This window comes from Lasioglossum baleicum, chromosome 7 (assembly GCF_051020765.1).
Source record: "Lasioglossum baleicum chromosome 7, iyLasBale1, whole genome shotgun sequence".
NCBI lineage: Eukaryota > Metazoa > Arthropoda > Insecta > Hymenoptera > Halictidae > Lasioglossum > Lasioglossum baleicum.
This window is the reverse complement of record NC_134935.1, coordinates 16,598,078-16,613,589: the sequence shown is the minus strand read 5'-3', so window position 1 is coordinate 16,613,589 and position 15,512 is coordinate 16,598,078. Positions and strand designations below refer to the sequence as shown.

The window sequence follows — 15,512 nt, the reverse complement described above, 5'->3', positions numbered from 1 at the left end:
GACCCAGCTCTTCCGTAACTCCGTCTTTTTAGTTTTCAATCGTCCGATCAATCCTCGAATGTATTTGCCAACCCAATATAAATCCTTAAATTAACCTACTCGAACATTAATTGGAAAAATTGAGGAAAAAATGCTGTTTTACCAAAACAAATGTATACATATTTCGCTGTTTTTGCGATGTCGATACTTTTGGATGAACCAGGGTAATTGTCTGAATAAGCAGGCATTGAAAGCCAGTAGTTACCTCCTTAAACGTTACTATTATTCACATGTCATTTAGAAAGTGAGGAACAGGCCGACCATTGTGCTTAATGAACAGTACTTATAACAATTTGTTAGTACATAGACATTTCTTATCTCTAAGCAATTTGTTTCCAAGAATGCCGACTGCATATCGGGTAGGGGTCTTAAAACGCGCATTCACTCTGCGCTGACAAAATTGATAAGTAATAATTCGAATGGAGGTCTGGGCACAGTTGGATACGATGTTTTTAAAGGCATCCTGGCCAGAAGAATTAAAAACCGGCGCCGGTCATTTTCCCGGGCGCGGTAGAGACAATGGTGGCCGAGGCCGGGACAAACACGGTCATCGTTTCGGCCAGAAAAGAAAAACGAGAGTCCGAAACGGCGAAGAAAGGAGGATTGCGTAACCGGGACGCCTCGACTCCGCTGGCTCTCCTTTTTCCCGTCCCGTCCCGTTCCCTTGTCCCTAACCCGTTCCACTGGCGTTCGATTGAGCGGTTACCGAAACCCAGACGGAAGGAACGGCCGTGAAATGGAAAAAGAAAGAGGAACGTATCGTGCGCGCCTTGCTATCTGGCTAGCCTTGAACTTGACTTTTCTGCTAGCTAAAGCGGGAGCGACGGAGACACAGCGAAACAAGAATGGGGAGAGAAAGAGAGGGAGAGAGAGAGAAGCAGTCGTGTGTTCGCGAAGGCCGCAGAACCGCGCGCCAACACAGTTTTAGCCCCCGAACTCTGACGGAAACAGCCGACTGCCGCGACCTTGAGCCCCCCCTCTCCCCTACCCTACCGCATCATCGTCTTGCCCCGTCTCTCACTAACCATCGCTGTCGCTGTCGCGCGCAACGTACACCCTCCCCTCTGGCCACAGCAGACACATAAGCTCTCTCTCTCTCCATCTCTATACGTCCCTTTTTTAGTTTTCTCTTTCTCTCCGTCTCTCGTTCTGTCTGTTCTCGCGTCTTCTTTCGTTTCAGCTTCCTCGTGTTCGGTTACTCCGTATCGTGGCGGTGCTCGGCTACCTCCTTGCACAGCTTTTGACAGTCCCCGCACGAGGAACTGTAGCGTGAATCCTGGGGGACCAACCGCGACCACGAAGCCTAAGAATTCGCCCGGTTTCTCTTCTATCTCTCCATTCGCTTCGTTACATACTCCTCTTAATTTATCTTTTTATTGCTTTCTCACACCTCTGCGCTGCTCGCCTTCCCCCTGGGTCTTTTCTCTCTGACGAAGTTAGTTAGCCCTTTGCCAAGGGCGAAATCCGTTGGGGTGGTCGGTATTGTTAATCTTATAAATTCGATATTTTATTGGAAAATGAAATAAGGAGGCTCGCTAAAGGGAAAAGACAAGTACTTGAGATATCACTTTGTCTTGAGGAATCATCCCTCGCATCTACCCTCCTCTGTTTTTACAGTGTTTTCAAATTCACTTCGAATTTTAAAGCGTTTTCAAAATAGTCGGTAAAGAAATCCTTAATCAACACGAAACTACGTTTTGATTTTCTTTTAGCTCCTTCTCCAAGACGTTTTATACAATTGGTTTACCAACTCCGATTTCGGGGGTTATTTTTACCCCGTAACGAAACGTTTAATCGACCGATGCTGAACTTTGTTTTAACGAGGAGAGGGTTCGAATTGCCTAGGATTTGTGGGAGCATATTGAACTTGATCCCGGTGCCTTGAAAGTTGCGCGGAACCGTTAGCTGTATTATTTAGCGGCGCGCGAGCGACCTCTGTGCGCGATTCGTCTTCGAAATCAAGGCCGCCGCGCTCTTTCAAACCGAGTTTTCGCGAATGGTTTCGCGCTCGCGCGTGTACGCCCGAAAAAAGAGCGTGTGTGCCCACCGATCGGCGGAGGCTGTCCGTTTTTAGAGGAGGCCGTGACCCAAATATCGATCGCACCCGTAATTTTAGTTCCATCGCGATAACGGCGCTTAATTACCCAATCGAGACGATCGCGCTTATTATTTCACCTGCACAACAGGAAGTACCACCATCGGCAGCGCACCCTGCGCCCGCGCCAGCCGAGCGCGCGTGTTGCGAGCTTGCGAATTGATCCTTTCGAGCAAACCAACCAAGTTTCGAGTCGGTATCCCCACCACAAGAGGAATTGTAGAATGAACGTGGTTCTAATGATGATTATTAATGTGTATTTCTCAGATTAGGCAAACATATTAGAAATAAACTGAAAATTTTTCCAAAAATTAGTAAAAAATGCATGTTTCCCATAGAAGTTTCAGAGATACAAATTTTCTGAAAATTCTGTAGTGAGACATTGTCGAAAGCAATGCTTCTAATTTTTTCAGATTTTTTGGTAAAGTGCATCATAGTTAATAAAATAAAAAACAAATAAATTTTTCCTTGGGCTCCCGAGTATAGACCGAGTCTTGTTCGAAGAAGTATCCCAACATTTCGTAAGCACCGATATCGTTTATCACCGTGTCTTCTGACCCCTGATGAAAAGCTTGCAGTGCTCGTGGAACAGTGGGTACTTCTCCCGAAAAGTTCTCCACAAATCTCCCTCGATTTCATTCATTAATATAGTATATGCATTGTGGAAACGAATAAAACGTGTGGCGAAACATGGTGAAAAAGAGAACTTTTCGGATTAAAATACAAAAAGGAATCAGGCACGAACTTTCCTGATTGTTGGGATTTGGGTAGTCACTGAAATGAATTGAAATAATCAACATAAACTATTTACGTTTACTGTCATCAAACAAATTGCATCGATTTCCGGAGTTGACTCATTGAATAAATCGCCATCGGTATTTGGTTAAAGAAAGAATCGAACGGAAATGCGATCCTGCCGCGGCGGAAGCTCGCGATTCCCGTGAGTCGTGCGACATCGAAAATCTCAAGGTGCGCGGCGGCGAGACTCGTCCAACCTCTTTTTAAAACAGGTCGATTATGTAAGCAAGAAAAAAAGGCTGGCCGGTAGTGGTGAGTCAAAGTAAAAGAAACGGACGACTCGGATCGCCTCGCCTCGCCTCGTTTCAACCGGTGGCTCCCCTCGCGATCGCGAGTCTTTGTTGGAAATTGAACTCGTTTCCCTCTCCCTCTTTCTTCGTATGCCCACGATGAAAAAGCCGGCATTGATCGGTCCCGTGTTCAAGTAAACCGGGGAATGCTTGTCCTATCGCGTCGTAACCGATGTCGTACATGTCCACACACGCGGCAAAAGCAGCGTGTGCAACCGAAATTGCGTAAACATCAACCGTTCCGCGCTTTTAACCCTCCCCGATGCCCGGGTCCGTTCTGACTCGGTTTACCGAACCGCTCAAACGTAAAAATAAAAATTGCTTAATTCTTACTCCAAAATAATTGAAGATATACAGGGTGAGTCTCGTAACGTGACGATCTCAAATAACTCGTAAGTTATTTGTTGTGCAAAAAAAAAAAATGCTCAACCAATTGTTGCATGGTTTTGTTACTCCGATTTTTTATCAAGATATAGGTCGCCTTCAGTTTATTAAATAGAATGCCTAATATTTTTGATTAAACTCGGAGGAAGCACGAAACTCTGCGTAAAAAAGTATTGACCTTCATATACCATAAATCTAATAGTTAGCGAGATATGATCGATATAATTTCCCAGATGTATAATAGCTATTACCTGGAAACTAGTAGGTGCTGGAACTGATACCCTCAATTTGAATAAGTACACATGGAAAATTATTTCGATAATATCTCGTTAACTATTAGCTTTACGATACGCGAAGGTCAATACTCTTTTTACGCAGAATTTTGTGCTTCATCCGAATTCGATCAAAAATATTGGGCATTTAATTTAATAAACTGTGACTGCTCCATATCTCGATACAAAATCGAAGTAACAAAAATCATATCGCAGCACTGTATGTCCCCATAGGAACCACGCAGCATTTCTTTGAACATTTCTTTTGTACAACAAATAACTTACGAGTTAATAAATGTTAAATGCTTTCGAAGCAACGGTTCGATCGTTTATTACTAGACTGCGGATTTTATGCATTTGTGGTAAAAATGAATGGGAAAAAAACAAAATTGTAAATGCATTAGATCGATTTGAGAATGTTGTTATATTATTTTCGACTTGTGAAGATTATTGAAAGATGAAATACATTGTTATCTAGCTTCCATTTCTTACAAGTGACTTAGAAAAATTTTATTTTGCATAAAAATCCGCAGTCTATTTATTTATTACTAATTATGAAGCAATTTTGCTAATCATCAAACAAAAGCAACGTGTCGATCCTAATTTGGATCCTTCTCAAGATTTATTTGAAACTTACAAGGTATTTGAGATCGTCACGTTAGGAGACTCACCCTGTACACAAATATGTGGAACTTCAGAGTACAGTTTCACTAAAAAATGGAGTTGCTCCAATTTATCATTGCGATTGCTTTTTTAATCCTTTCGGATTCGACAAACTCAAACAGCGATCGGTTCGATCGAATCAATTGCAATAAAAATTGCGTTCTAAAGTTAGATAAGGAATGGCGTGATCATTGAACGTGCTAATAAAATTGAAGAGCGCGAAGGGTCGGCCGAAGAATGAACTTTTGAATCGTGGTACGTCTAGATTTCAAGCCGGCCGATACTTTCGTTGATTCTGGGCTCGCGTTACGCAATCGAGTCCTGATAACGGGCGAGTGGGAACGCGAAATCAAAGACCGGTATCGAGAACCGAACACCCGACATCGTATTTTCTTGCGCGTTACAACGTGTGTTTACTTCCTCCGCGGAGACTGATTCCCGATAAAAACGGGGGAGGAGAGAAGCTGGTTACGCGAGACGCCACACGCACACGCATTGGCAACAAGTCGATTGTGCGGTCCGGTCGTCGCGACGCTGAATTATCACGATGATCGCGAAGTTGAAATATTGCACGGGCACACGCGTGGGAGGTTACAAAATTAGAAGTTCAGAGAACGGAATCGATTCCTCGAGGATGAAGACCCTGGGTCGCGGTCAAGGCCAGGTAGCTTCGGTAACGACTATGTTCACCCGCTTTTACAGCGAGTTTATCCAATAAAAAACGAGAGCCGGTATGTATGGTAATGCCGTGACTCACGTGCTGAGCTGGAAATCCGTTTTTTCGGCCAAAATTATTTCAGCGTCATTTTACCACGTTTTTATTAGCTCGCTTTCTCGTCTGTCTGTTTGTTTGTCCGTCTGTTTGTTCGGTACAAATTTTGCAATTGATTTTAATTAATGCTCAAGGTATATGTAGAAGGTCGTTGAATTCGTCTCGACACCGAAAAGAAATTTCTTGTAATTTTTGTATATTGAATTTTGCAGATAAAGCTCTCGTGATCAAAATTAAAAATACCCTGTTTTCGGCCACTTGGAGGAAAGTATTTTGGCCGAGGACCGAAGATAACCGAGGTGAACGTAACGGGGAAAAACTGAACGGAAATACGTAGTAGTGGATCGAGGCAAAAATAATATTCGCTTTCCGTTTCGTTCTCTGACGCAGGATATTTACTTCTTTCGGAGCACGAAGTCGCTGGGAATAAAGGAAACGGCACGTAAGAGATTATTGCTCGTTTCGTGCATTGTCCAAGGTTAGGGCTGGTCCGGCTCTCTCAGGTGACGTCACCAACGTGTCTCGCAGCCTCAAACTTCCGAAAGCCGACGATTAACCAATGAGCGTTCAACGCAAAATCAGTCTGCGCACCAGTGAGCTTCGGCCAATCATCAACGTTCGTTTACGCTTCGCCCCCACCGTGCTCATCATTGATAAGAAGCCGATCAGCGGCGTTACTCCGTCATTCAAAAACGAAGGATCGCCCACCCAGAAACTACTTAAAAGAAGAAAACAAATTCGAGACTCCGTTTATTTAGGGGATGATCTTTCGCAGAGGCTACGACCCTTCCATTCTATTATATTCTATTCTTTCACTCAAATTCTCAGTCTCGCGAGAGCCTGCTCAATTTTCGTACGCTTCCGATGATCAGGATCGCGAGCCTCGGCTAGTTAGGATCCTACACTATCTTTAGACCTTTTTGGAGTTCTTCCACATCGCTGCCTCCCCTAACTTTCTCTTATAATAGTGGCTTGTCCCGAAATACTTCTCGGGCAAACAAATGGCATGGTCAAACAAGTGAAAGCTTAGTTAAAAATTGATAAAAGAACGCCGAGACCTTTTACCCCTACTATCGTGTCAGATTTGTGATAAAAAGATATCATAAAAATAAAATAAAGATGTTCTGCATCGATCGTGAGGAGCAGCGAATAAATAGAGAATTATTTTCATCCTTAAAGTGATTCTTTAGAAATGCAATGTATCAATTGTTTAAAGACACCCTGTGCAAAAGCCGAGCATTGTGCCCGAGATATTCGCAACGGTTCAGCGAAAGGATCCCGGCGTTCCTGCCGGTTAAAATAGCACGAAAGTGAAGCGCGTTCGTCGCGAAAATAAATCCATCTCCGCCATCGCGAATGGGAATCCATAAAGGCCCCAAGTGTCCGTGGTTGAACGGAGGTCGAGTCTTCGACTCCGAGCGATTTGAAAGCTTCTCTAACTCAAGGTAAGTCAAAAGGGTCCGAAAATATCGGCTGACGCATCCACGCGACGAATATTCTCTTTCCTCTTCTTTTTTTTCCATCTCTCTCTCTCTCTCTCTTTCTTTCTTTTTCGTTTTCGTGTTCATCAGCTTTCTCAACGGTCTCGCTCTCCTCGACTGCTAGCGAATCCTCCCCACCGGAATCCGGCATTTTATTTCCGTTGCAGTGTCAAAGCTACCCGGTTCCGTCGCCTCCGTCTAGTTCCCATTTCCATGTATCTCGCTCCATCCTGTGCGAAATTTTGCTCGCGAATTCCACGAACAGCCACTTCTTCAAATTCTAAAACTCGGAGCTGCAAGGTCTGGCCACATTCCCCGGCCATTTTCAAATTTTTCAGACTACTCGATCGTCTAAGAACCTTTTGCATTGTTATTTTACTTCCAATTGAATAAGAACATCAAAAAGAGGGTGTTGACGAGATTCAATTTGGCATCGCGTGCTCTATCAATGAAAAAAGGCTACACAGTTGCAGACACCGTTTAAAATGTCTGCGAAATGTAGGAAGAACATGATTCAAGCGCTAGAACTCGTGAAGATGATACCCAAATTTCGAAACGGGATTTTCTTCACTTGCTGATAAACCAAGATTGGGTCGAGCAATAACCTTTGATATCAAAAGATTAGAAACTAACGCAGAAGTTTACGCTCGGAAGTCTACAAATTTTTTGAAAATGGAGTCAGAAATCTGTTCGACAACTTTCAAGAACATTTGTCAAATCCTGTCAAACCCTAACGCGATTCCTGATTTCTCCGAGAGAATATGGTCGCCGTAGAGATGAGCGAATAATTTTGAAAAATTTGTTTCGTGTATACGACGTCGTACGGTACAATTTGACTCTGACATTGACACCGGCTGATTTCAAGAGCGTGCAGAATAAGGGTCGTCTCCGGTGCACTTTGATGCACGCGTCGCTGAAACATTCGCGGTTCCGCCGTTCTTCCACGAGGAGGACTTACGCACGTGGAATTGTGTAAGAGCAGTGTCGCGTGGGTGTAGGTGCGTGTCAAAGCGCTTTAACGCGCTCAACCGGCCAGACACCATGCACGCAAGTTATGGGCTTACGTCGTTACACGATTCTCGCTCACTCGCGCACGAATAGCTAATGAATAGACATTGTAATCCCACTTCAAAAAACCCCCGGCACGTTAAAGAAAAATTTCATTTTGCATAATCTCGGCATTTCTCAGGGTGCAACGACGGTTCGATATCATAATAACTCGAATACATTCGAACACACACACACACACACAATTCGTAAAATTCATATAATTTATATTATTTATATAACTTTTCATATTATTTATATAATTTAATTTGCATCTCACTGTATGTCTAATACGGGTAACTTCCAATTCATTTAGATTTAAGGGGGAACTATGCCCTACAACGATTTTTTGTCCTTATTTGAGCAAATTTTGGAGCTTGGCGAGGGCTTATTCTATAGAGGAAGGTTAAATGCGGCGCGCTCTGCTATTGATTTAGCGAGATTATGTTTATATCTAATAATATGAGTGCCCAAAGTAGAGAAAAAATCGAGAAAAATAACCGCAGATTTCAATGCATTTTTCTCTGTCTCAAAGAGACTTTTTTGACTGATGTGATCAGCAGAGCGCGCCGCGATGAACCTTCCTCTATCAAATGAACCTTTGTGCAGCTCAAAATATGCTCGTATAAGGGCAAAAAATCGAGGCGCATGATTTCATTGACATAGCAGAGATTTCCCCATATTACGTAATCTAGTTTTTTAATCATTATTATCAAAAATATTATTATCGGACAAATTAAATTCATCAACTGCTACTATTATCATGGAACAGAGGTGAGTACAATATTCAGGTAAGACGGAAAATATTTCACGAGAAAATTATAATGTTGACAAGAAAACCAATATTTACACCGGGTCGAATACGGCCTTGAACGAAGGAAACACTGTTTTCTCATTTTATTTTAGCATTTATAATAACCCCGATTACGTTATCTATATTCAATCAGGATATAGCAAAGTCCGCGTCTACTCGACAGCTACTCAAATTTCATTGTCTTGAGAATGACATTTTCGAGTGATTTTTGTACAACGAATTCCCTAAAACGAAGTCGTCCTATTCACGCTGAATCTTTGAAGAGAAAGCTCGAATAGCCGCTAAATTATTAACATGGCCGTTATCGTCGACGCGTGCAAAAGTCAATTGTCACGAGACAATTGGAATTATTATAAACGGAGCATAGATAGTCATCTTCGCGGCAGTTACGCATTCATTAAACGGAATCTTAATCACCGCGAAGCACGCCGCTCCGGTTTCAAGTGGAGTCGACGCTTATCGCGGAAACCGACGCGCAGTGTCCAAAAATTTCAAAAATCGAATTCTCAAATAATTAAAAATTGCCGCATTTTAAAGTACAGGTAACTTCGAATGCCGCGGACCTTATAATTTTTCTCTACTCTAAATAAATGTATGGTCTACACAAATATCGTTATAAATACTTTAATAAAATATCGGTCTTATATTTTACCCTATATTTTAGTTACAGTTATACCGCGAAATAAGCAAATACACCAATAAACGATCGTATGTTCGGAACGATTGAAAAAAGGTATTTCTAAAAGCTGCTGCTCGACGCGAGTCGTCCGTTTAGGTAACTGACATTCATCAAAACAAACAAGTTTTTCATCTCGGCATTCGCGTTCTACCGTGGTCGTTCAATATTTCAGCTCCTGAGGAATAACTGGCGATTTCAAGCTGTAATTTATATATGTATCGAACACATTCGTATCCGTTACGCACAGTGTGTGAATTCAGGAATCTTTAAGTTATTCAAAAATCGAATGTTCTCTTACAGGCAAAAAATTATTACTTACTGTACGTTAAATGTCTACATTATATCTGTGGTTGTCAGGAAGAACATCGCATGTCACATACTTTTACTTTCAAGATTGCCATTTAAAGTTCTCATCACTAATCCTAATCTTCGGACATCGGTTAAATTGCATTATGTTTTTGAGCTTTTCGAATTTATTTTCATGATTTTTTTCTGGTAAATACGTGAATCCTATACCGTAAAGTTCAATTGATGCATAATCCCAAATTTTTTCCTGACAACCGCAGACATTATAGTAATTATCTTTCAAGAACTAATAAATATGTATTAGAATTATAAGGAAAAAAATTATTGGAAACCAAGAAATAACTCTGATTCATTGTTTAACTTATTTATATTATTTATTTTTTCATTTTTGAAACTGTGTTCGATAGTACCGTCCCATTAGCGCAGCGAATAAGTATCATTGGATTCAAAATGTCCGAAAACTGCGACATTATTAATTCGGTAAAGCTAGCTTGCTGACATCTCACACCGTGCGACGTTCCGCGGCTACCATATAGAATTTTTTCAAAATATTTTCGGAATATATAATCGGAGATATAACCGTTTCAAAAAATTTACAAGTATGATATTACCTGCTTGAAGGCGATGTAGATAATTTCAAATGGAGTAGACTATGCACAGTTATCGAGAACATTGATAGTACTGCCGCGCCAGTAATCGTTGAAGAGCATCGATTATACCGTGTGTCGTGTGCAGTTTATCGTAAAATATGTAACAACACTGTCCGATTATTTTCGTTCGCTTTTATGCGGCACCGAACGCGTATTGAACGGTTAACAGGTTCAAAACGGACAGGTTTGGAAAAACGATCGGCGAGTCGCGGGATAAGTTACCTAACAGACACGTCGTAACACGTTACAACCGAGTTGTCGCTAACGCAGAGTGACGATGCGCGAGCAAAGATAATACGTATTCCGGCGCGATCGAAAAACAAACGATCCCGAACATAACCGCACAGGTGCATTTGAAACTGCTATGTACGTGCGGAGAACCGTTCAGATACTCAAGGTAAATTATTTCGCAAAATGGTCCTAAATGATCCTAAAATCGGGTTCGGGTCAGTTCGGATATTTGTCCCGGTTTATACTCAGATATCTGAGTACTCGAATTTTCTAATAAAATCCCCTAATAAAATCAATTGTCAGGTAAAGGATAAGTTGCATTCGATGAAATATTTAACGACGAACAGTGCTAGCAAAGGGAGCGTGTCAATAACGTTCTGTGTAATATTTTGTTCATGGCCGAGAATAAACAACTTCAAAAACAAACTTCCAGAGTCGTTACGATTCGAAACTACGTGTTCGTGTCAAATCGAAGGACGAGTTGTTCCTCGGGAAACAAATTCGGTTTTTTTCTAACGAGAAGAAACGAATAAGCGATTTTTTGTCGATCTAACGAACATTACCGTTGGAAACGGTAACGATTCCGGACGGAAATTCGATTAACGTTGTGATCGCGGGCACGGCAGCGGTCTGAGAACGCGCGCGCAGCACGTAAACAAAGCCACGAGATCGAACACGGGAAGAGAGGTTATGTGACGACGGGGCCACTTACCACATCGTACATCCAGGCATCCATGGTAATCGGTATGGTTCGATTTCTCACTGACACGAACGGGGACACACTGTCGCGTTCTTTCCCGCACTTTGTCCACAAGGGAAAAGCATAAACGATTCACGAAAAACCCTGTACGGTGAACTCCGAGCACGAACAGGCAGGCACGCGCGGGCGCGCACACATATGCACGTACACACCACCTCCTGGCACACGACGTTCACGGTGCGACGAGCCGTACGCGACTGACGGCCGATACGACGAGGATACGGTAATACGCGAGCCGAGTCGAGCCGATCTTAACACCGACTGCCACGAATCCGCGAAACGCGCCTTTACCCTGCTAATTATTTCATCGCGAGCACGGAACCGACGCATTGTGGGCCACAATCGTAAAAAAAGACGGTCGAAATTCGTGTCTTTGTTAATTACACATTATTCATTAGAAACAGAATGGTTTCGCGGGTTTTTAACGTCGTAGAATCTGATTCTGAATTATTTATTTGCCGGAATGAGAAACTGTCTTTGTAAAACTACCCTCGGCTGCTCCAATCCGAGAAACTGAGCTAGCTGATTTCAAGTGTGACTTTAACCCCTTGTCCTATTACGATTTCTTGTATAAACAAATCTTTATCTATCGCGTGCCTTCGTTTATCCAAATGGCTAAATATAAACGATAAAAACTTTGATATCCTATCTTAGAAAAATCGTAGAAATACATCTTGACCTGCTAGTTTTATAATCTACGACGACTTGATTACTTTAACCTATACTTGTTCATTGTTGCATGGAAAACACGGGTCTGAACCCACCCACTTCATCGTAGCCTTCCGAACCGCAGACAGCTCTGTGTATCAGCTGATCGCTATCAAGCGAGAGCACACAGGCGACCGCCCGCCACGTTACCGAAATATCGGTAACGGATCGCAAAGCCTACTCAAAACAGTGAAATCATTGGTCACTCTAATCTGAGCACAGCTGTTACCATCCCCCCCCCCCCTCCTCCCGCACAGATAATTAGAAGATATCGGTCGCGAACGTCACCCGGCAAATCGGACATTAACTCTGGAGCGTACATATGTATATCGAGTCACCTTGAAACCGTTTGCTTTCCCTTTCTTCGTTCTTTTTTTTTAAAGCGGTATCAATCAATAGCGACCATCGAGTATGCTATCGCGTGGCGGGCACATAATTATTGTATGTACCGGGAGCAGAGTTGAACGTAGGTGCGAGAAATTTTCAAAGGCAGGTGCGTGAATCGATCGAGCCCGAAAACACTTTCCCTTTCCCTTTCGTCTCGGAACTCGGCTGTCCGGCGGCCGGGTTTGCGTTGATACGTTACTGGCGTTATGCGTGCTACGTGTAGATATATCAGGATGGTAGGCTACGTGGGTGTGAGAGACGGGGGCGGTGGCTGTGCTGGTGAAACGACGAAGGAAGGAGGGGCTGGGAGGGAGAGAGAGGGTGATGAGGGAGGAGGCGGTGGCGGCGGAGGTTCTGGAGGCGGCGGCTAGTCGGCCGACGGCAGGAGGAGGAGGAGGAGGAGGGGACCGGTGGCCTTGAACTTGACTGCCGCAGTTTTTGCACACAGCCGTCGCACGCCCAAAACAGCCCACCGGCGTAGACACCGAACTTTTCGTCTGCGGGAGCAGCACCACGCTCTGCTCGCGAAGGAACAAGGAACATATTCAACTTGCAGAAGCCGATCCTGAAGAGACTTGTGTGGACAGAATAGTTCGGAGAAAAATATTAACACATACATATGTATACAACTAGACTCCCTCTCATCGGGCCTCTGCTTTAACCGGTTAACGTAATTGTTGTCGATTGTCATTTTTCTACAGCGACAATGGGGCATAAAACAATCAACAATATACTTACATGTTATTATATGTATATGATATTTTACTATCTTCCACGGATTTTTCGAATAAAAAATTATACGAGAAAAATTGAGAAAAGTGGATCTCGTTATACCGGGACCCGGCAAGAAACGAGAAACGAGAATGGCGGTCGGGTTAATTCAACCATTCTAAAAACTGGCAGAACAGTTGCGACAATCCCATTTCTCCGTACCGTCGAGAAGCGAAATCCGCCGATACAGACGAGAGTTATTTAATCGAAAGTTATTACCGACTATAGCTACGATGCTAAGCGGAAAATCAAACAGTCTATTTGATTAGTCTAATCGAATGTCTGCGACGGCTGTCAACATCGGATGCTAAAGGAAATACGGAAAATTTGCGCGGACCGTGTTTAACGCCTAACGAATGAGAAACTGAAAAAAAAAATTGTGAAGGGGTAGGACGACTGTCGAAGCGAACGGAAAAACGAAGCGCGTAATTAAAGCAACAGGCTCTCCGTGGCGAAATTGCGTTGATTTGAGAAACGTGAACGCGGAATCGAGCGAAACGTATATCTCCCACGAATTCAGTACGCGAACGTAAGTATACAACACCACGATCGCGCACCTATTGTCTGACGAATGTTTTCGAATGGATTATCCGTTGCGAGAATCATTACGCAACTCTGTGTTGCGTATTTTCGACATTTCCTGATACATTCGATACGGGAAACGAGCCGGGCAATCAGAGAAGATATTTGCATAAGACTTTTGCAAGCCTGTTTATCTATTTCTTAAAGTAATTTGCTCGTCGCTGTGCGATTTACTTCCTAACAGGTAATATTCGTTGGAAAAAGAAGGAAACGTTAATAAGAAGCTTATGACACTGAAACGTCCGGTAAAACTACAACTAGAGTCGATGCAGGTAGATTACAAACTAAACGGATCGATATGCCTATCTGTGACTTGTAGAATGTGCTCGGAAGGTTGTCATATTTCGCTAAAGAAGCTTTCGTACACTATCGAAAGTCTCCAATGTCGAAATAAGAAATACATACCTATATAATGTCATGTTTCTAAGTAATGTTTCGCTTGTAAACATTTTGATGCTCGTATAATTATAAGATATTTGCTGGAAGAATGTTACTACTGAATTTTAATGAACACCCAATACAATATGAAGTAGACTGAGACACAGAATGTTGTATATTTTATTATGAGCTACTAGAAACAATCGATTTTCTCATTTTTTATATTTCGGACTTATATAATCAGAATACTCATACGCCTAGTGTAAATTAATTGATTATGTTGAATTGAAGGGATCCTCCAAAATGAGTAGGCAAATGGTCGGTAATAGAGAAATTCGCTCGTTACTCGTTACATCGGTCGGTATAGTCGGAAGTAATTGTAAGAATATATTGCATTCATTTAAATACAATGTAAAATATTGGAATAAACATTTAAACAACAACCACATGAAAGTCATTGGCATCGCAGATTCTCAAGTTAGTTGAATTAAATTGAAAAACACTGGCGTTAACTTAACAATATGTGGTAGACTTGTACTGTTACAGAAAACGACGAAATTGAAGCCTGGAAGCATTTATTCATGAACATAGTAGCTTGTAGTGTAGTATGTATGTCAATATGTAAACGCACGTCACGAACCACATGTTTTGGAGTCAAAATAGATCCTAATCTTTCGATATATGTATTCGACGTATTTTCAAAAACGGAATGGATATTTGGACCTGTTCGCATAGTTTATTGTGCGTTCAATTATTGATATATCAGTCGACAAATTGCGAGATATTGAATAAGAATAAAGCCTCGAACTCTCGTTTATCGTCGCACATTCGATTTCATAACTCACGTTTTTTTGGTCGAAAAAAATCAAGGCCATAGCAGCCTTGTTGTGAAACCCGCGCACCTAACTCCGAAATCAGGGAATATAGGATGTTACTCGAGTCTCGAGAACATGGCGATGAGATTAGAGGAAATATTTGCAAATGAACCACGACATTAAAAAAACGGCAACAAAAACTGCGATATACACAGCGACATGTAAACGAATTCGTAACAAAAATGGCGGAACAAAATTTGGCAGATCCTCGATGCCTGTATACCTACCTTCCCCAAGGAACCACACCATGGAACAGATAAGCAAATACAAAGAACTGATTGTACAACTCACTTTGAAATCGGTAATCGTGCACGTATCTCCATCGACGTTTATATATTTTTGAACACAAGAAAAATATTGTAGCAATGGCCGACTCCACAAGTCACTAGAAGCAGAAAACTCGATGATTCTGATTGTGGTGCGTGTGGCGCCATCACACGTTTACGAAACCAGACAAAAATCACATTCCCACCAGTATATCCGGTGCTAACCTCTAACGGAAAAACAACGTAATTCCATCACCGTCGCAG

General features: G+C 42.3%; 1 protein-coding gene across 6 annotated transcripts in view; it reads right to left on the bottom strand.

Moving 5' to 3' along the window:
- Positions 1 to 15,433, bottom strand: part of Err (estrogen-related receptor) — a 27,355-nt gene extending 11,922 nt beyond the window's left edge. For 2 of the 6 annotated variants that reach the window (XM_076427095.1, XM_076427099.1), the window contains exon 1: positions 11,234 to 15,203. In XM_076427095.1, the coding sequence (XP_076283210.1) occupies positions 11,234 to 11,257 (24 nt within the window). In that variant the 5' untranslated portion in view covers positions 11,258 to 15,203. The other 4 variants (XM_076427097.1, XM_076427098.1, XM_076427096.1 and 1 more) reach the window with 4 other exon arrangements.
- Between the last annotated feature and the right edge of the window lie 79 nt (positions 15,434 to 15,512).